This window comes from Hoplias malabaricus, chromosome 3 (assembly GCF_029633855.1).
Source record: "Hoplias malabaricus isolate fHopMal1 chromosome 3, fHopMal1.hap1, whole genome shotgun sequence".
Lineage (NCBI taxonomy): Eukaryota > Metazoa > Chordata > Actinopteri > Characiformes > Erythrinidae > Hoplias > Hoplias malabaricus.
This window is the reverse complement of record NC_089802.1, coordinates 73,331,250-73,353,303: the sequence shown is the minus strand read 5'-3', so window position 1 is coordinate 73,353,303 and position 22,054 is coordinate 73,331,250. Positions and strand designations below refer to the sequence as shown.

Below are 22,054 nucleotides of genomic sequence, written 5' to 3'. Positions count from 1 at the left end.
CTGTATGATCTTTCCATTCAATCTTTATTCATGCGTTAATATATTTTACCCCATACACAACTTAGATACATATATTTCAAATACAAAATGCCTGTTTGGAAAAGTCCTGTGTGTGAGAATATTTTAGTGTGTCTATAAGAAAGTAAAACACGTGATATTTGGTCCACACCGTCTTTCCCTTTATCAGCTGCTGCCACGTGTAGAGAAAATATCTGGACCAAACGTCTGATGTAGTGCTGGTATCAAATCAGTATTGCATTAGACAGTGGAGGATCTGAACCTGAATCAGCTCCTAATAAACAAGGTGCCTAAAAATTAGACTCCTCAGATATAGCATCTGATCAAGGATCAGTTTCTGCTGTTTACAGCCAGTTCTCCATATTAAGGCACTAGATATATATGGGCTTAGAATACAGAGTTACATATAACACTGTTCGCAGCATCTTCATCGGTTAAGAACATTAACATTGTGCATTAAATCAATTACTAATACCATATTACCATATAAAATAAAGTACGAGTATTCATAAACATGATACAAATTATACAATCAGAGTTTTTTGTATCAAAATAGTGTCCTATAGCAGAGTTTAAAGCAAAGTGTGACCCACTGTAGTTCTGCTAAATCTGACAGCATTAGTCTACATCTCCCAATACTGACCAAAGAAAATTAAAGTTAACAGGAATAACAGCTGGTCACAGACCTAGTGACCCACTGTCCGATACAGTTTAGTGTTTCCTTTGTCGTGACGCAGAAGGACGCTGTTGTAAACTCATCGTTTCTGCTGATAGTCCATCGGTAAAGCATGACATTTTGATCCAAACATTCTGTTCAACATCACACAAATGGTTGTCACCCCCTAGTGGCCATATTCAAGCTGCTTTAAAAACTCAATGATGTAAATACAAAAGTGTTGTACAAATAATAACAATAATAAAAAAAAAAGAAGCAGCCCCGCTGATATTCATGTGCAATAATTAAAACAGTAAAGAGTTACAAACATGCCAGATAATAGTATTTGCAGGATGGGTGAAGCATCTGTTCTGAGTTTACTGGTCTTTACAACCCCATCTTCTTACATGAACCCGGAGCTGAAGTGAAGAACAAACATGTCAGCAAGCAATGAGTAGAAAAACAAGTTTATGTTTAGTTTCCTAAATAGTGAAAGTGTCTCTGACTACTCAGCCTCCCTTAGTGGGCCAAAGGACACCTGGTATTTTACTACTGCTCAAAGCTTGGATGATGTTGAGGCGCACTCCTAATCCCACTGAGATTAATAACCTTGGTGATTTCCTAATTCTGGCAAAAACTTCTTATCTCTCTGGCTTCACTCGACTTGGACAGCTGTGAGATTTGACACACAATCAATGGCACATTCATTTACTGGAACTGAACTCTCAAGAGGGTTGGAATACACACAAATTGGTTCCATAAACATCGCTTTAAGCCCCTGACACTCCACATCAGCCTTGGGCAGCTGCACACAGATGGAGTCATCAAAAAGCAATGCAAGAGAGACCCTCCCTTGTTTTGTCCTACTTTTAGAATACACAAGGCTCCGTCCTACTTTTGTAAAGTGTGTGTATTGTATTTACGAATGCTGACATCAGAATCCTTAGGAACCTAATCCAATGCTGTAAATATCATGTCGTGTAATAACATACAATGTGAGTGGTATTATGGTGTTTCTTCCTGTGGTGTATTTGAATATGTTAAAAACATCACTCATGCAGTTTTTGAACAGCTCCACAGCTTCTCCCCAGTCTGTGTGACTGCAGTGTTTTCAAGCATGCTTGACATGGAGTGATGAATTTTTAAGTGTGCATACTTCTAATATTACTAACACGAACAGTGATGAGTGACAGCTAATGACAGCACAAGTAAAAGCTCCTGTGGAGCAAGCAACAAGAACAATAACATGTTGGCACTATAGCAGGGTTTTGAACAGTTTCTGACGGACTATTTGAGCTTTCGCTCGTTTATGACAAGTGCTGTGGTAAGCTATGTTCAAGCTGTGTGGCAATGTGATTTTTATGGATTGTATAGTGTGCACAGCACTGTCTACAAAGTGTTTACAAGCACTAAACAATGTAGTGTCCACTAGGTTTTAGACGCTCATTTTACATGAAGTGTTTTAAATAAAAATAGCTCATAGGTTTTGCATGTATAATGCTTACTTTTTACGGTCCTTGTCCTTCTTGATGTTAGAGTTGGAGCTGAAAGACTGGCCCTGCAGGAGCTCAGCAGCAGCCTTCTTTTTACTAAAGGCATTCATCTCATCCTCCAGAGATTTTCTCTTCTCATCCAGCTTACTTTTCTCATCGGAGTGCAGACGTTTCAGCTGCTCAAATTTGCCCTGCAGCTGTGCAGACACAAACAGACACACGTTTATTGTCTATCTTTCTATATTTTCATTTGGATTACTGGGTTAATAACCCTGGATATCTGGACTGATTGCCATATATTTGTTCTTTCAAAACTTGGTATAAACTGACAAAAGGCTAAAACACACATAGAAAAGATACAATGCTAAAAGCTGACAATAAATAAATCTTATAACATATTTATATTTTCATAGCCTCTACTTTCTCTGGGTTCGAGAATGTGTGAGAAATCATGCCACTCATTTATGACTGCATGGGATTTAGCTTTTAATCTCTGGCAGTAGAATGAGAGCTTAATCTTTCAACCGTTAATCTGCCTGCACCAGAGTGTAGATAAATATAAAAATTGTTTCGCCCTCATTCTGCCATATTAAATGTTTATTAACGTATCTTTCTGATCCAGTGCGTGAGGACGGATACCTCTCTCTCTGCCTCCTTCAGTTCGGCTTCTTTCTCTTTAACACGCTGCACAAACATCTGCCTCATCTCTTCCTCTCGGCGCTGCAGCTCCATCAGAAACTCCTGCCGCTTCGCTTCATATGTCTCCTGCAGACTGAACACACACACACACACATATTATGGACTGTGAGAGGAAACCAGTGCACCCAGAGGAAACCCACACAGACACAGGGAGAACCCAGACAGTGACTGGAGGCGAGGATTAAACCCAGTGCCCAAAGACACTAGAAGTGTGTGACATGTGATACTACTTGTACTTCTAATTTGAGTTCGCTAATAAAATGTATCTACAAACGTTTGGACAGAGTATTAACAAGCTTTTTTCTCATTGGCTACGTTCACACAGCAGGTAAAAGTGGCCCAAATCTGATTTCATTTTTCTGCTGTTCACACTGTCTATGTAATGTGGCAAATATCTGACATCAATTTGAACCGATCACGCTCCTAAACTGACATGTATGCATAAAAGTACGATGCTTCAGGTGCTGATCTGAAGGAAGTGTCAGTCTGTGTCTTACAAAGCACTTCTGTTTTTTGAACTGAAGGAATGGGACCGGACTGGTTCTCTGTGTAGCTCTGTATCACAAAGAACCCTAGCTTTTATTCCAAAAGAGTTCTATGTTAAAAAACTGTAAAGAATACTAAATGAGTTTATATATTTCCTTGATCCATATTTAAGCAGCTTCATACTCATATAAACATTATAAAACTGATATAGAACTACTTAGAATAATGCTCTGTGTGTTTGTTTTATAAAAATACTTAATACACATTTCCACAAGTTTTATTTTCTAATAAACTAGAGACAGGAACCTGGATTAAGAAGCTTTTTTACAACACGAAAATGGTTTGAACAGGCCTAAACAACTCAAAATAAAACGAAAATGCCTTGGCCCTTACTCTGGAGATCATTCTCAGTGGCCGAAGGATGTAAAATCAAATGAATTCCGATCTGGCGTTTCAGAGTTGTATTGGCCATTGTGGCCATTGTCTCTACCTGACTGGTTTGCTTTCTGGGTCAGTGTCCTTAAAGCCCATCTCCTCCAGTTTGCAGCGCCTGTAGAGCTCATAGTGGCGTGTGTGCGTTTGTTCTCGTAGATCCTCCATGTTCACACAGATCAGCATCTCCCGCAGCTTCACAAAGTCACAGTGGTTCTCGTTCTCCACTGAAATACAAACACACTTAACTCAAAACCTAATATATGGGAAACATGCTCAGCTAATACTTATGTATGTTTGTTATGTCTGGCAGAACAAACTCTCATATCTACAAAATGGTAACTGAAGAAGTAGTAAAAAATAGCTTTTTATGCCAACGGCAGTGACATACACATGCATGAAAATACAAATACTGTGCATACCTTGCACCACTCCCCAGGGGTACTGTCGTGCTTTCACCATTTTATTGCCAATCTTTACCTCCTCAGTACTGCCCACGACTGCAAATGGCAGGTGGCCCTGGAATAATCGCAAAAACACACAGTATTTTATCAACTCTGAAGCTAAATAAATATATTACAATATATACACAGTCTACACACGTGTCATTATCGCATGATTGAAATGCAAGGACATAGGAAGGTCTCAAAATGATTTGCAGACTACACTTCACAAAGAATGTTAAACAGCCCCGGATTAAAGGTATCTGAGAATAAAAGGCATATATTAGGGTCATAACTGTCAATACTCACATTCATAGCGGTGTTGATCTTGGAGACACTCTCGTCATCAGTGGGAAACTGATAAATCTGAACTCCATTACTGACCAGCTCGCTCATGATCTTAATCTTAAACTTGTGCAGCTCACTCTTGGAGATGGTGTCAGCCTTTGCAATGACTGGGATTATGTTCACCTTTAGTGGAAACACAATGATATAGCGGGAGAATGAAGTAGAGCATTTTGCATGTAACTTCCTAAACAAATCACACGTGAGATCTTCAAAGAGGAAAGAGGAGGGAGAAAAAAAGACATACCATAGAATCTTTTTCACAAAAAGAAGCAAATAAAGGACCTTCAAAAAACTAGCGTAATTACCCCAAGTTCCGGCCACTTTAATAACAATATTGGAAATCTTAGCTAACTGTAAATAAATTGAAGTACTTTACTCACTCAAATCAACATTTTTCAGGAGTCAAATGTGTGTAGATTAATGTCCAAGACTTGCTTGACTTTGGCAGAAAATATGTTTTTAGATAAAAACGCTTTGTTTAAGTAGGTGCCAATACTGCTAAGATTATTAGCGCCCCCTAACTTCGGCCACCTCCCCTGCTTGTGACAGTCAAACGAGACAGTTGCTACCACATTCAGTGATTTTGAGAGGTTCACAATGAGATTACGTTTGTCCTGTGTTGGTATCTGTACTTTACATGTAAGGATTAAAATGGCGGTAGATTTTTCCCCTCAGAGAAAAGGAAGCTAACCGCTAAGCTAACTTTTACACTGAGGGAAATATCTGTCGCAAAATGGAAATGTGTTGTGTTCCACATGCAGTTTTGCACACAAAGAATTACAACACTGTTAGAGAGACTTAAATATTGTTTAGATATGTGATTTCTTGTCAGACTGATGTTTAAATGCCCTACTAAGGCTTGAACTTACGTTCTATTGTTTAACCCAATGCGATTGGTGAAGATAGAGAGCGGAATTGCACAGTATACGGCAGTGGCCGGAATTAGGGGACAGCCGGAGTTAGGGGAAAGACTGATAGGTATCTTGGTAGTGTAAAATATAAAATTTCATTTGCACCTGTAATTATGTCATTGCAGTTACACCCCTATTGCACACAGTAATTATTCTAGGACAAAAGTATGAATCAATATTAACTTACAATACATAACAAAGGTTATGAGGTTCAGTTACCAACTGACATCTTATGTTTTCACTTCTCTTTAAATAATTTTTTCCAGCCCTGTTTTATATTCAGACTTAACCCTGTATTTTTCCTCCAAAAGAGAAAAGCGTTCTCCTGCTTGTCTGAAAAAACCATGAACCACAAGACCAAGACTGGCTATTCCGGCTGCCCTACCCCATCCCGAGCGCTCAGAGTGAGAGGAGTCGACAACTATTTCAGGCCTGTTCAGTCCTGCTGCCAGCACTTCTGATGAAAAAACTCAGTGTGATCCAACCAAGAAACCAGACAAACACACACACACCCACGCCCAGAATACATTGAAAGCCCTAAAATCCAGCACCACCAAGAACTGAACTACACAGTCAGGACATTTCGACTGACATTTAGGACAACTACACAACACAACATGCAGTCATACAGTGACTCTGAATACACGTTTTACTGGTCGCTACAACTGAGCTGTAGAATTTACAGACCAAAACTTTTACAACCATTTCATCCACAGCAAATTCACTATCTAGCAAGGTTCACTCCTATGACACTACAGCACTGCTCTTTCTAATGTAGGCAAAAGCAAGCAATACGTTTTCCCTAGACGCTAAACACGATAATAATGAACCAGTAGTGAGAGACTGTCTCGCTCACAATGAGAATGAAGTCTCCAGAAAGCCCCAATATAAGAGAAAACACAAAAGCAAATATGGCTCTCGCTTGTTTAATAATTGTTGAGAAATCTTTCAGTTTCACTCATGTGGGGCGTATAATTAGAACCATGTATAAATCAATCAACTCTGAATGGTACTGACTTTACTGTCCAGCTTCTTCATGGTGACGAGGTCAAGTGATTTCAGCGAATGTCCAGAGGGAGCGATGAAATACAGGCATGCGTGGATGCGGGAGTCATGGTAGTTATGAAGCGAGCGCTTGATCTTCAGCTCCTCTTGCAGGTAAGATTCAAACTGTGTGTCGATGTAGTCCACCACATGCTGGTAGCTAGAGAGCAAATTTTTAAAAGAGAGACATGTCACAGGATGTTTAGACATTAAGAGATATTATTAATTCAGGTGTTATGTTTCCATCGGACACATCATTACACATCTGTCTTTCAATTACCCTCTGGTCCTTCTCACCTCTCCTGTTTGTTCATCTGGTCTCCAAAACCCACTGTGTTGACGATGGTGAGTTTAAGGCGCACGTTGCTCTCCTGCAGGTCGTAAGTCTGGGCTCGTAGCTTCACACGAGGCTCAAAATGAGATGACTCAAAGTTCTCAAAGTTGGTGTTGAACAGCGTGTCCATCAAAGTGGACTTTCCTATACCTGTCTCGCCTATGGAAAAATAATGTGAACGCATTCAGTTGAAAAATCCATGCACTGAACTTTAAAGGCTAAGCACCACTTAATGGACCTCCATGAATATTTTACATTATTTTAGTTACTGACATATATAAGTATTAATTAAAATGAAAATAGCAGCGTAATTTGCTTTAAAACTGACAATGTTATTAAATTCTTAAACGCAACCGTGACGTCACTGGTGGACAACAGCTGAACAACGCCGCGGTAAAACACCGTTATGACTGACTGTTATGACAGTATCTAGCTAAATAACCAACATTATTCATGACAATAGCCTAGCAATAAGCTAAACTCAAATGTAGAGGTACCGTTATTCTTGTAAATGTGATCGAAGTCGAACTCGAATTCATCCGACACTATAAACCTCCGTAATGCAGCTACGTAGCCGAGTATAATCTGAGACACCGAGTTTAGCGAGTCAAGCTAACGTTAACTAACACCGACTAAAACAGGCGAAGTGAGTGTCCTTACCCTGTTTACCTCCATGTTACAGAGGCTCTTGAACACCTTTCGTTGGTGTCCTTACATGCCCATATTGTTGGAAAAGCGCCAGTGAAATGAGCTACAGATAACGGAGTGAGCGGATGGTCCTTTCCAAAGTGCCCGTTTAAAGTTGACAGATTTAGTTCATTTTCTGGGTATTTTGGGATCTTTGGGTCATTTGTGCACAGATGTCCCACTGTACATTGAATGATTGCGGCCAAAAACAACACACATTTTGCATTAAATTAAGTGCAACTTCTAGAGTTGTTGTCCACCATCTACGTCACAGGCAAGACGCCTATTAGAGTTTCCGAACACCGTTTTTGGGGGGGACCCAACGGTCTTTTAAACCTTATTCCTTCAATTAGTAAGAAATAACATGTTTTCTGACTATCAATAAACACAAGTTAGGAACTCAAATTCCACTGTATTTATTTGTTTGACACTTTCATAGAGCTGGTGCTTAGCCTTTAAGAGAAATTATAGTGAAATCACAGAGCGTTACCTATGCACAGGATGTTGAAGCAGAAGCCTTGATTGGTGGATTTATTGACCAGTTGGTCTGGTAGACTGTCAAATCCAACGTGACCGGACAATGACAAAGGCCGGACATTTTGTTCCTGCTGAAACATCAAGCAAAAAAACAAGTGAAACAGATATTCCTTATCCAAAGACCATCTAAGCGTAGACATCCAATTTCAAAATGAAATTACTTAGTGAAATGGCCATAAGGCTTTACTAAACTTAAACACAGCACTTTGTAGTGCATTTGCTATACCGTGATCTGGAACACATACCAACACACAAACTGTGAAATACATCAATCCAATCTGAGCGTGCAAAGACGGACATCAAGAACACATCTAGTGCACAGCTGCTATAAAAATGTTATAGTCGATACAGATACACAGCTTCAAGTGGCTAAACTCCTGATGATATAAATTAAATTATTGTTTTACCATATTAATATTAATTTTTAATTCAGAAAGTTATACAATGCCAATCTCTAAAGTCTGAGTGAAGTGAATTAAATATTTATAAATAAAAGTAATAAAAATAATAACAAACGTCATTGTCTGTGATAATTTTGCTGATATTGATATTGCCACACATTGACAGAGATAACAGTAAACTGAAACATGGATAACTGTATCAAATGTTCACACAGGAAATACTCTTGTGGGAACAAAGGAAGGGGGGAAAAAGAGTTTAATTTTTGTGAAACAGGAAGGAGTTTTGCTGGGTTAACCAATCATCTCGTCATCTTTTGCTTATTTAAGCATGCCAAAGATGCTGCTGAGCTCTGATGCAGTATTTCTAAAGCTCTGGGTCATGACCATTCAAGGGATGGGGAGGATACTGGGCCACACATGGACAATGTCATTTTACAACTGTTTTTTTTCCCTGAATTTCTCAGACATTTTCGGGTAAAACGTAAGCATGCAATCAAATCCAATACCTGAAAATACACAAATCTGCCCTCACAATAATATAAGAAAATGCAAATTAAATGGAACAAGTTTTATGATTCCTTCCATTTATCTTGTTAAAAAACAAACGCCTGACTCCCAGTGTACTACTGAAACACTGGTCAGGACGCTTACTCATCCAACATTTCTTCTAAAACCAACTGTAATAACAGCTAGTTAAATCTCACTTCTATGATCCCTTTGCTCCATTAAAAGCTTGCACTCTTCTGGAAAGGTTTTAGAGCAGATATTATAATATTTCTGGAAGGATCCGATGTCTTTGATCATTGACTGCATCTGCAAGTTCTGATCCCAACGTTAGGTGATTAGTTCTGGATCGCAAAAACACCATTTCAACTCACCCCCATACTTTATACTAGTCAAGAAGTGCATTTTATAAATGATCACATTTAGAATTAAAAGTATAATAAATGTTCAGCTGTCAAGGCCTAAGAGCCTGATAAATATTGTTGTGGTTGCATTGAAACATATGCTAAATAGAGACTGGTTGGTGCAGAACTGAATGTCTGTGTCAACAATGTGTGCTCCATAAACTATGTAATCAAGGACATGATTTTTCCATCTGTACTCTTATTATATAACTATTTTAAGGCAGACAATATGGCTGGGAAATGTGTTTTTCCCTGCACCATTAGTTAATCATTATTTATTTTAGCTAGACCATTAGCTAATGACCAAATGATTTTGGTGAATCAAGAAAAGGGGCAAAATGATGGAAGCAACGCTGTTTGTGCAAACATGAAGAAACAGCTTAATAAATGTAGGAAAAGATAGGCCACACAGTGATAAAACGGTTCCCAATTTACGTTTTAGGACACTACTGAGTTTGTCTATTGAGTTTTCTGAGTGTCTGAATCCTAAAGTGTAAATCAAGTATGATTTGAGGGTACTACAATCCCACATTGCACTTATAATCTATAGTAAAAAAATAATAATAATAACAGCCAACTATATGAGCTGAATGTAGACCAGGGTGCATTGAGAGTTTCTTTGTTACTAAGTAATGGACAGTGGAAAGGTCCAGATTCACTTGTGATTCATAGTGCTATTTAGGGGAATATATAGAGCCTCATTATATGGCACAATAGTAATGAGGGATTAGGGAGCCATTTCTGACACAGCCATCATTTCTGTTAATGCAGACCACACCCTGTTTTGGGGGTCACTGTTTTTGTGATGTCATAAAATCGAACATGTATGCCTTATTGGTCATACAGCCGTTTAGCTCAACCCACTCAGGTTAAAGTTATAATGTTCAGTATGGACAACATTTGGAACACCGTGTAGAACAACAAATGAGAAGATAACTCATTTACATATATGCGACTTAAAGGCAAAGCCTGTTTAATTCTATAGGTTAAAGAAATATTTAAAAATTGTCTTGTTAAAATTTGGTTAAATAAACAAGAACAATGATATATATGTGTCTTTTAATAGTAATGGTAGATACAGCTACTTTTAGCCAGTTTGACTTTGAATGAACTGGATTAACAGACTTGTCTCGGTCAGGGTTGTTTTAAAGAAAAATAACTGTATACATTCCAAATATAAGAGTGCATAACACACTGTCAGTGATATGTACCGTCAACTACTAATAAACCGGCTTCATTAAGAATTACAGAGAATGAAAATCTGTCAACTGCTAAGCTAAAGTTAGTCTAGTCTTAACCAAAACTACGAGTAAAGAATAAGTCGAAACAACAAATTGCTTACCCCCTGTCGAGCTACATCAGACGAAGCCATTCTTCACCAGGAATTCGACTCAAGGTATAGTTTGTATTGCTTTGTTATTTATGAGAAAAAAGACCGAGATTAAAAGGCGGATTGAAAAAGTTTTGAGAAACGATTGGAATGCGAGGGCACGTATCACTCTGCGGTTCCGAGGGGCGCCCTTCATTTGCTTTTAAAAATAACTGAACAAAAACGTCTTCTGAGTTAAGCAAAACATAATAATATTTCTTAACTGAAACATACGTATATGTGTAACTAACATTGTCGCGCACAGAAATGAGTCGAGACAATATAATTTAAGATGGCTCCCCCTATATCTGAAATGGTATGATCGAGAATACGATATCCATTTTGGCTCTAATCGGGCAGCCGTTCCATTTAATTGAAATGGGATTTAGAGCCAAGATGGCGGTCACAAGGCTGCAGTTTCTCAGTGGCTGCTGGACGACGGGGCGGGGAGTTTATGTGAAATGTGGTGCTCCGCTTGCTGGCAAAACTGAATATTGACCAGCTTCAACGAGATGAGCGGACCGTTCTGTGGAAATAATAGACCACCTACAGACTGGAGGAGAGCCGTTGGATATATGCATACGCCTGCTTTGTTTTGTAGAAATGATGATTGCCTGATGTAGTTTTAAATAAGGCTGCAGTGCTCAATGACGCGTAACCCTGCCACAAGGCTCCAGATTAAGATTAAATCCGATGGCGAGCGAGTGTACGCAAGAAACGGTTTTGCGTTTTCTGACGGAGAGGGGGGGCCGAGTGAAGAACGTGGATTTGATCGAACATTTCAGATCAACCATCCCAACCGAGCCAGGCAAGAAAGCAGCAGCCAAAGAAGCTTTTAAGAGGTACGTGGACACTGTGGCTGTCGTGAAAGTGGACAATGGGGAGAAATATGTTTGTCTGAAAAAGAAGTTCAGGGTACGTCTTGGTGCTGATGGCCATGAGCCGAAAGCTTCTGAGAAGAAGAGCCATGCCCCGGGAGCTGTCCCATCAGAAAAGAGTGTGAATGAAAATGCAAAACAAGAAATTTCACCTGGCTCAGGTTGTGAAATTGCTGGTCTGGGCGTGCCAGAAAGCGCCTCGACTTCAGCAGAAATTGACAGTCCGACCACATGCACCAGAGCGAAGAGAAAGGGATCTGATCAAGATGTGGTCTTAAGGAAACTGGAGGATATTCCAGAGCTCTCAGTCTCTGAGGCATCCCCCCAACATGTGACTGCCGAGAGTGGAGGAATAAGCAAGGGTAGGTATGATCAGACCATCCCGAATATAATCGATAGCAGGTCTGAATGCACTGTTCCCGATGTTGTGGACAGTAGGTCTGATCAGACTGTCCCATATGCTTTGGTGGGTAGATCTAAGATGTCTGATAAAGCAAAACTGGAAGATGGATCTGATCAAACTGTCCCCCTGGAGGGTACGTCTGATCACACAGCCGAAAAGGGACTGGAAGGCACATCTGATCAGAGCACTCCAGTGGAACAGGAGAGTGAGGCTGATCAGAAGGTCTACCAGTGGCTCAGGCACAGACCATCCCAACGTGGTGACCGCTCTGTAGATGAGGGGCACAGGGACCTGGTGAGTGTTCCAGGCGGTGACATCAACACTCCAAAGGGCAGTCGAAAGAACTTCCTTGAGCACATGATGTCCAGCTCGCCGCAGGTCCGGCGTAGCATCGCGCTGAGATATTCTGTCTATTTGTCCAACAGGTGCAAGGACTCTTCTGTGAAGAACGATGGCGATGCTGCCTCACTGCACTCCTCCTCAGGAACCACAGACTATGAGAATGCCCCTGTTGCGCTGGAGCCTCTAGAACATGAGTGGATGATGTGTGCAAGCACTGGTAATTGGGAGAGCCTGCGTCAGCTGCTGGACTCTGAGCCTGGTCTTGTCTGCAAGAAGGACTTTGTGACAGGCTTTACTTGCCTCCACTGGGCTGCCAAGATGGGCAAAGCCGAGCTGCTGGCGCTCCTTGTGAGTTATTCCATTCAGCACGGTGTTCTCGTGGATGTAAACTCCCGCTCCAGTGCTGGTTACACGCCACTCCATCTGGCAGCAATGCACAACCACATGGAGGTGGTCAAACTATTGGTGGGTGCGTACGACGCTGACGTGGAAGTGCGTGACTACAGCGGCAAGAAAGCCAGCCAGTACCTTAAGGGTGATGTGGCCCACGACGTCCTTGACATTGTTGGTGGAAGCACGGATGTTGATTCTCAGTGTACTGAGGGCGAAGAGGGCCGTGGATGGAGACTGTCCAAGGTTTTCCAGGCCAATCTCAGGCCGCTGAAGTTGCTGAACCACAGTACGAGCGAGGACGACATGACCACAGCAGGCGAGAGCGCAGGGATGGCGAAGGAAAACGTGTTACGCAGGAAGACATCCCTGCGCTCGCTCAAACCCCGGCTCAGCAAGACCCGCACAAGGACACAGATCGTACATAGCACATCTCTGTTTGGACAGTTTGAGAAAGAGCCAGGGGAGAGTACTGGTTTATTTAAGTCAAGGCCCAAGTCAAACCTCTTTGGGTGACTGTGGTACGATAATCTCAGGTTCATTGCTAATGTCTCCGATTCCTGGTTGTGGAGACACAAATCCCTGTGAAATTTGAGCACTTTTCCTGCTTTTACACACCCACTCCAGTTCAAAAATGAGTTGATAAATAGTTTATAACTTGAATCAAATGGGTGTTAGGAAAATCGTAAAAATATTTGCCCAGAGAACCAGGATGTGAGAAACACTTGCTTAAAGAGACAGTCAGAAAATACAATGTTGCTAACAGTGCTAACAAAAAATACATTTAGTTTAACGCTAGTAATGCTAATGAGGAATACAAGTGAATGATCTTCAGTTATTAATATGCAAATTATGCCCAAGTTCTAACTTGTGCTCACTACATTACATTCGTCATTAGCTATGTTAGCATATTTGGGCAGTCTGTTTTTTGTGGACTGCTTTTCTGGACGAAGATTAAGCCTGGTCTCAGACTACTCTCCACTGCCAATATTTTTCATCATTAAACACCTACTTTAGTCTGAACTAAGGCTTAAATTGGGCCTAGAATGCAGTCCTTAAAATTGGAGGCTATGTTGAGATTGTGGTGATTAATAATGGTACTAACCTCACCAGCATCTAAAGTATTTAGACAGAACAGGTTTCAGTTTTACCTCAGTTGTGGCCTGTGTGAGTGTGAGTCTTGAGGTAGCTATAACAGTAGCAGCCACACACATATTAATATATAAAAGATATCTGAGTAGTAATTAAAATATTTCACACCAATATTCATTTTTCATATACACTTTTAATATCTACTTGTTTTTGTACTTTTATGACAGAAGACATTCAATTACAAATGTGACCAAATGAAAATATCTCTCTATTTACACTAAAAAATTAGGTAATACGATTTTTTAAATTTTCTGCATCATTCAGTGGTTGAGGCCAAGGGTCAATACGAGTGTTTTCTATGGTTTTTATGTAAAATCACTTACTAAGGGACTATTTTTGCTTTATAACACCCATCATGTGTATTTACTCTTTATAATTTATATTTTAATTTATTTATAAATACATTATAACACCCACCATTTTTAAAAATATGCTTTAGACTAAAACCTTGTGGATCAGTGAGACATGCCTTGAGAGGTGTGGTTACTGTCACCACAATTCTGTACATTTCTGACTTTGTGTGTTTCTCGAGAACAGATCGTTTAACCACTTGGAAAGGCTTTGTTTACACTTTAACCACTTTACCGTGCATAAGATTCGAAAAAATCAGTGTAATAAGCTTGTTTACTCCGCTCTGAAAGTCTTTTTCAGCTTTCGACTTGGTCTGCTTAGTACACCTTTGGCATAGAGCTGGGCTCCTGCTGCCAATAGTCTGACACTCATGCTAAGACTTAGTCTGAGGATGGAGCTGGGCCCATTTTGTACTACACTGTGCAGTGTGCCGTGTCTTTTAAACTGTAATGTACTATATTTAAAAAAATTAGTTGACACGCTTTATGACGATTAGCTATTTTAAGGTGCACTTCTGCACACACACACCTTGTATTATCTTCTGGTGCAGCTACACAGTTTAGTGCCACTCTTCTCAATGCCAAGCATCAGAGAGAGGGGTACAATGGCCCTGTGGCATTTCAGCAAGCTTCATATCCAATGGGAGTTGGAGTGGGGTTTGGGTTCCAGAACTAATTCTCCAACATCAGCACCTGACGACATTTATTTTTAGAGTCTGACTGTCATCAAATCCTCACAACAGTGTTTATCCAGTATGAAGAGCAGAAACACTTTCTACTAAGTAGCATTCAAGAACTGTTTGATGAGTACGTGTCCACAAACGTTTGACAATAATTTGACCGTATGTATTCGGACAATTAACACTAGTTAACTGCCCACTCTTTATTACTATTTAATGCCATTACAGTGAGATTTTGAGACATATTTTGAGGATAAATTGAGCTCATTACTTTGTTGATTGTGATTTTTTTTCCTTTGCACTTTTCAGACCAAGCACTTAAAGTTACTAACCTTTTTTGTTTATTTGGTTTTATTCACACACTAGTTTCAGTTTGTGCTTAACGCTCACACGTAAGAGTGATTCAGCATCTTGTCAGCCTGCTGAGACCTGTGATCCTTAACCATCACATACTGCTGGTTCAGTCTAATGGTTTCTGTAATGCAGAAGTGGGTAAACAGTTGGTCCAAAAGCGCTCTCTCTCTCTCTCTCTCTCTCTCTTGCTCTCGCTCTCGCTCTCGCTCTTACTTGCTTGCTCTTGATTTTTTTTCACTCTCCTTCTCTGCCTTATCAAATTTAAGGTTCAGCAATGATTGCGTTCCTAAAATTTGTAAACATAACTCTGTGTGTGTGTGTGTGTGTGTGTGTGTGTGTGTGTGTGTGTGTGTGTGTTAATGAATGTCCTCAGTTATTCAACAAGGTTTTTTGCTGACCTCAGTGTTTGTGTGATGGAGTGTGATGATTGTCATCAGACCATGATGACCTGCTGCTCACGTCCATTTGTTGACATGTTATCACATGACGTACAGAGTGTAATCGACATTGTGTCGGCTTACTGTGTTTTTCTGAGATTATGTAAGAGGCTGTAGAGGGCGGAGGAAAGTATTTTCTGTGCAGTTTGTCTTTTGGCTACCACACCATTCTTTTGGCTCATTTAATCTGCAGCTTGTGTGATTTTGCAATGGGAATTATGCACTCGTACAAAAATGAGGGTTATGCAATAGAACTAATGTTGAGGCCTGTTTGTTGTTTTTTTTCCTAAAAGGAAATTCATAAATCACCAGTGCTTTCAGATTCACTTCCACAGAATAGATTCAATCAACAAGTCAATAGTTTTAGATGTCCACTATTTATCAGACTAACACAGAGCTCTTTAATTATCTTACTTCTCTTGGCTAAAGGTTCATTCTGGCCTAAAATTAGAATTTAATATGTAGCACAACTTTGTACCCCTCAGCTTCATTTATTTGACAAAAACAAAGCTGATGAAAGTTGCTTCTGTTTGTTAATGCTCTTTCACTACATTGCTGAGCATTTAATGTGCAGTGGGAATCCCATGTGATCCCACTGCTAGCCCAGTCTACAAATGCTATTATATATAAAAAATCGACCATTAACCTAACATTGTTTTAAGCACTTCAGCACAGAAATAACTCTCTGGATTCATCATGTATTTACCACAAACAAAAAACTTAATGTATTTGTTCCACGTTAAATACACGTCCTCAGAAGGCGGCTTTCCTGGTCTTTAAACTGGAAAAATCTCATTCTAGAGGTTGTTTGGACGCTGGTGTAAAATGAAAGTAAGCAAGCTGACCCCCGATGTAGCGACAGTGTAACATTTGACTGTGGTCTGAGTGTCCCTTTTAAAAAGAAGCAGTCTGAAAATTCTGTGTATGGTCCTTAATAAATGTGATTAGATGTTGTCTGTTTGGTACCACCATCCTGTAGTGACATTAGACACTTTCTCTTCCGCAACATGTTACTGTAGGTCATTGTTTATGAGGCTACACAAGACCTATATTAGCCTTTCATAACAACTGACATAAGTCTACATACATATCTTTAAAGGCTTATTCCAACACGTGTCTGTTCTCTTAAAGGATGGTTTCAACTACTTGAATTTTAATAGCGGACACTTTCTAGACATTAATGTAGGTTTATGTCAGTCATCGTGGAAGGCTTGTGTAGGTGCGGTGCTAAGTAGCCTTATGAAGTGTTAATTATTACGTCTTGTTGTTTATTGCCTTTTGACCTCTGTGTAAACAATGAAATGCAACGGTGTCTCATATATGTTTTGTGAATTGTCTCTGTGTTGTGTAAATGGTTATGATTTCCGACATGCGTATAGATTGTTTCTTGGCAACACACGTCTGTTAGATAAGTCACTTCCTATGATTGAGAGAGGGAAATATTTGTGTACATGTGTTTGGTGCTGATATGAACCGACAAGGTGCCGTTTTTGTGCGTGCTTGTGCGAGACAGCGGACCTCTTTATCAGGTCAAAGGACATAGTGGTAGTTTAAAGGGCCCATATCCTACTTTTTCCTTTATTTTGTTAACTCAAAGCACAATTGTGGCTTTTGTATAAATGTATGACCCTAAAACAATCATAATTGGTAGGTGGATTGGCAACTCAAAAGTGTCCGTAGGTGTGAGTGTGTGTGTGTTGCCCTGTGAAGGACTGGCGCCCCCTCCAGGGTGTATTCCCGCCTTGCGCCCAATGATTCCAGGTAGGCTCTTGACCCACCGCAACCCTGAACTGGATAAGCGCTTACAGACAATGAATGAATGAATGAATGAATGAAACCTGGGTTTACACCCATTTCTCCACAATAATATCCACAACTTGAAATAAAATGGTTGTAGTCCGTCTCCCACTAAGTTCGTCTCCCCTCAGTGATGTGGTAATAACTTTTGAGATTCTGTTCATCACCAAACACTGACTGCACATTTCTATATATATATATATATATACCAAAGTTCATGATCTACTTGGACCTACAACATACTACAAATGTACAGTTCAGATTCTGATGCTATATTGTAAAAGGGCTACACCTTTTTTTTTTTCGTTGGTTTATACATTTTTTGTTTTCTGAATCATTTTATAGAACATTTATAGCAGTCAACTGTGGTAACCACACATCAACATTTGGTACGGATGGATTAACTCTAGATTTGGTACAGTTTTAACTTTACAGTCTGTTTAGCAGCATCAGTGTCATTCATTCATAGCTGTTAAAATATTTATCATACATGTCAAGCTATGGCGTGTCGTGGAGCTTTATGGGAAAAATAAAGGGTTCTAAATACTGACTTTCATTCTCTAGTGATGTGATTTGTTTTTGTTTTTTTTCCCATAGAAACATACATGGTATGTTTTTTCTATAAGCACCATCCACTGCATTAACTCTATCCAATAATTAATCCAGCCTAGTACCCAAGTATCTGACCTCAATGACGCACTTGTGGCTGGCTGCAATCGGATTCTCACAGCAATGCATCATCTCATGTAAAACCTTCCAAAGATAAACACTATTAATGCCCTTGTTTTCAACTATTTTTCGATGAGCAAGTCTGCAAACATTTGAACAATGGACGTATTGTATCTGGACTCCTGTTGATGACATCCCCTGGTGACACAGGTGTGCAAAACAACTTAATAATACGTGGGAGACACTTATAAATGTGTTTGAGTGACTTATTAATGAACAAGAACACTTAAATAAGGCGCTGCAAATAGTGAAAATATGTTAACTACGAAATAAACACATTCCAACACATACATTACTTCAGTAAGAATTATTTTTTATCTGTTACACATTGCTTCAGATTAGCATTGTTGCTATTTTACACCACTCATTACTGAAATGCCATAAAACACCGTTTTTCAAGGAGTATAATGGGAACCTGTTTGTGAACTTCACAGGTTGCAGGAGCACTGATTATGAGTTACAACAGATCCTCTTCAGCTCTTCAGAGACAGACTCAAAGCCAACAGCCAGCTCATCCCTCGCCACAATCCGCAGCCTACATTGCCTTGTTCTGAGGCAATGTATTCAGACTCTGAGGCAACCACCCCAATATTGGCTGCAGTCCTTTTTACAGTGGACTTTCCCCTGTTTCCTAATCCCCCGTCTGTTTTTTGAAGGTCTACACTTGCTAAATTTACAGCTACACAATATGGCCTGCCTGCACTTTTCTAGGAAGTAACCTTGGAATATTGGAACCTTGCTGTGAGGAATTGATTTTGTTCAGCCACATAAGTATTAGGAAGGCCACGTACTAAGTAATGAATGTTGCTCCACCACTGGTGTCCCACAGGTAAAAGGTCTAGCTCTATTCTAGAGGCTTTTCTATGCCCCTCTTAAGCCTGAGCAAATAAACTCACCACAAAGTAGACATGCCAAACTACTTGGATTTACCATCAGAAGGACTGCCTTTATACTTTTACTAGTGCACGTATGAGATCTTTTCTAGAGACTACTGTACTGAGGTTTCAGTGTGTGTGTGTGTGTGAGAGAGAGAAAGTGGGGCTGCTGATACGAGGAATGTGCAGTGAATCATCACATTTTCACCCTCTCGCCTCAGTGTGTGCCCAGCCAACTGTTCAAGGATACACACTCATACACACACACACACACACACACCCGACCGATGCAAGCAGAAAGCACTGCACATACTAATGGCAATACTAATGCATGCAGCATATCTGCATTACTGTAGTCACCTTACACAAGCCTTTATGAACAGACTACTGTATTTACACAGCACTGTATCGCCACAATGTATTGTATTCATTCAGTAATATGCCCAGGGCTATTATACTGTATTTACACTTCCAGTTAAGGAGCCACATCTCAATTGAAATCAAGTTGAAATCAATACGGATCGTTATTTGCACAATAAACTTTGTTTTTCTCAAAGCAGGATACAGTTGATTGACAATAAGTACGTGTGTAAATACTGAAGAACCTTAAATCGCATTCTATTGAAGGATCCTGTTAGTTTTATATGAAATAAAAGTTGTGGTACGTTTATTGTGGCGCTCTGGTGCCGCTCAGTGCAACAGTAGTGCAGCGCCATCTTGTGTTCGCGGAAATTACAGTTTAAACCGCCATAATGGACACGGGTCATTTACCAGGTCAGAGGTCAAGGGTTATTGGGGCCTCCAGGGGCCCAAAATATTGCTAAAGTAACATGGAATTATTTATGTATTTATTTTACTAAAATATATAACACAAATCTAGACATTAAACTCTCATACTTCACCACGATGCAACTTACTGTAGTTTGTGTGAACAATTTGAATAAGAAACCAGGAACATGAAACAGGAAAATATAAACATTTTCTGTGAAAGTGTGGACTCTGTATTTAACCCAAATGTGGCAGTGAACACACACACACACACATTTCTTCAGTTGATTCAGGGGAAAGAACGAGTGACAGGTCCTCTTAAGTCCTCTTAACCTTTAGGTCATTGTGGCCCCAACAATGAATGAGTGTAATTTCTAGATAATTAAAGGTGGAAGGAAAATTTTAATTGAGAAGACAGAAAGTGTTACTGGTGCCATTACATGTGAGTGTGGTCACTATATGTAAGCAGTAGAACAGTAAAAACCTGATGTTGAGAACAGACAATTCCAATAAGCAAGAATTGTGCTAAATAAAGTAACACTAAGTAGTAATTTACCTTACAATTACATATCCAAAGCATTCTGATGCTCCACTGAGGTGTAATAGGGGAGAACAGGGTCTTTGTCATTGCTACTCTGAGCTGAGCACTGCAGAAACTGCGCTATGTAAAGTTTGGGGGCTAGTAGGCCATTTTTGTGTAGTAATGTCTCAGTCAGGCTGCAAGGAAAGTACAAATATATCAAACTCTTGTTATAAATAATTTTTAAAGGTTATAAAGGTCATACAGGCTGCACAGCACTGAATTTAATGTTGCATTGTGGTGCCCTGGTGCCAATTGCATCCAGCATTGAGTGGCAGCTTCAAAGTGAGGCCCACCTGGGTTTATGGCTTTTATTGGCTTTGTTTATTGTTTTTGTGCATTCACTCTCCACTCTGATAAGGTGATTAAATTAAAAAAAAACATCTTTATTTATTTATTTATTTTATTTATTTATTTTTTCCAGCACAGTCTGGCATCGGCTGCCACCTCAGCGCTCCTGTATGCCGTGCTGGTACTGTGTGGAAACTCGTTGGCAAATCCTCCTGAATCATCAGCATGGATCAGAGGGCTTTTGTCTCAGGGTTTAGCCATGCCCATTGACAAACACCTGCTCTCTGTATACGTGCATACACAAACCCACACAGGCAGAGTGCAATCACCCCAAATAACCTCCACATCACACACACATCGTGACAAGCCGCACTGATGTTTGGAATCATCGAGCTGTTTCATGAGAGAGTGTTCTTGTTTACATGGGGCCTAAACTGCATGTACAGTACTAGTTTTATAGTGTAGTGGGTAACATCATTGCCCACCACACAACACCCCTGGGCCAGACTCCCAATGCTGCATTCAACTACTGTGACATGTTCACATCACAAATTGTTGTATATTAATACATTTTTTCACGTGAACATTGTTTTCAAATGTATACAATAAAACACTATGCATTTTGGAACTGTTTTTATCACCATTTTGTGTAGTCATGTCTCAGTATGTGCCTAATACAGTACTTAGAACAGGAAACTGAGTATGGCTGCAAGCTTGACTTGCCAAGCCCTATCACCTACAGTGATCATCCATATTATCCAGAGTATTATTTTTTATTAAATTGCAGTTTTTAGCATTGTTTGCCTCTAGTTTTATTGTGACCAAAGGGACCAAATCACAGTAAACACTGACCTGATTTAAAATTGCTCTCAGAGTTCTATAAAATCTTATTTACATTTGTCTGAAATGTAGATAGTAGTCAGTGAATGTGTTAGTGTACGTAAGAAGGCCATGAGACTTCCACAATCCTTGAATGGCCCTGCGCAAAACATGTGACTTTGCCTTTCACTCTTTTTTAACGACATCCTGTCTCATTAATATGGAAGAGCACCTTAAAATTACAACTACCTTTTTTATTATTATGACTACGTATCTCATTATGACCTCATAATTACTTAGCTTTTCATAATACTGATTTACTGTCCCATAATTATGATTTATTTTCTACTTTGTAGTCATAGAAAATCATAATAATGACATGCTACGATATTATTAGAGTTATAAATATATTTTCAAGTGACCAAATGTACTTAAGTAATTCAG

The 22,054-nt window shown here is 39.7% G+C and overlaps 2 protein-coding genes across 3 annotated transcripts; one reads left to right on the top strand and one right to left on the bottom strand.

Moving 5' to 3' along the window:
• Positions 1–7: 7 nt before the first annotated feature.
• Positions 8–11,014, bottom strand: septin10 (septin 10). Of its 2 annotated transcripts, none has more exons than XM_066663514.1 (10): positions 10,739–11,014; positions 8,041–8,155; positions 6,827–7,022; positions 6,503–6,689; positions 4,536–4,697; positions 4,206–4,302; positions 3,842–4,010; positions 2,806–2,938; positions 2,179–2,363; positions 8–1,092 (listed from the first exon to the last, which is right to left on the bottom strand). In XM_066663514.1, exons 1-10 carry the CDS (start codon positions 10,766–10,768, stop codon positions 1,077–1,079), a joined length of 1,290 nt encoding a protein of 429 aa, XP_066519611.1. In that variant the 5' UTR covers positions 10,769–11,014; the 3' UTR covers positions 8–1,076. The 2 variants fall into 2 exon arrangements, with proteins under 2 accessions (XP_066519611.1, XP_066519610.1); XM_066663513.1 differs by having other exon boundaries at positions 8,041–8,158; positions 10,739–11,013.
• A 274-nt stretch (positions 11,015–11,288) lies between these two features.
• Positions 11,289–18,557, top strand: LOC136692435 (ankyrin repeat domain-containing protein SOWAHC-like). The gene has a single exon (XM_066665840.1). It carries the CDS (start codon positions 11,459–11,461, stop codon positions 13,292–13,294), a length of 1,836 nt encoding a protein of 611 aa, XP_066521937.1. The 5' UTR covers positions 11,289–11,458; the 3' UTR covers positions 13,295–18,557.
• Positions 18,558–22,054: the final 3,497 nt, after the last annotated feature.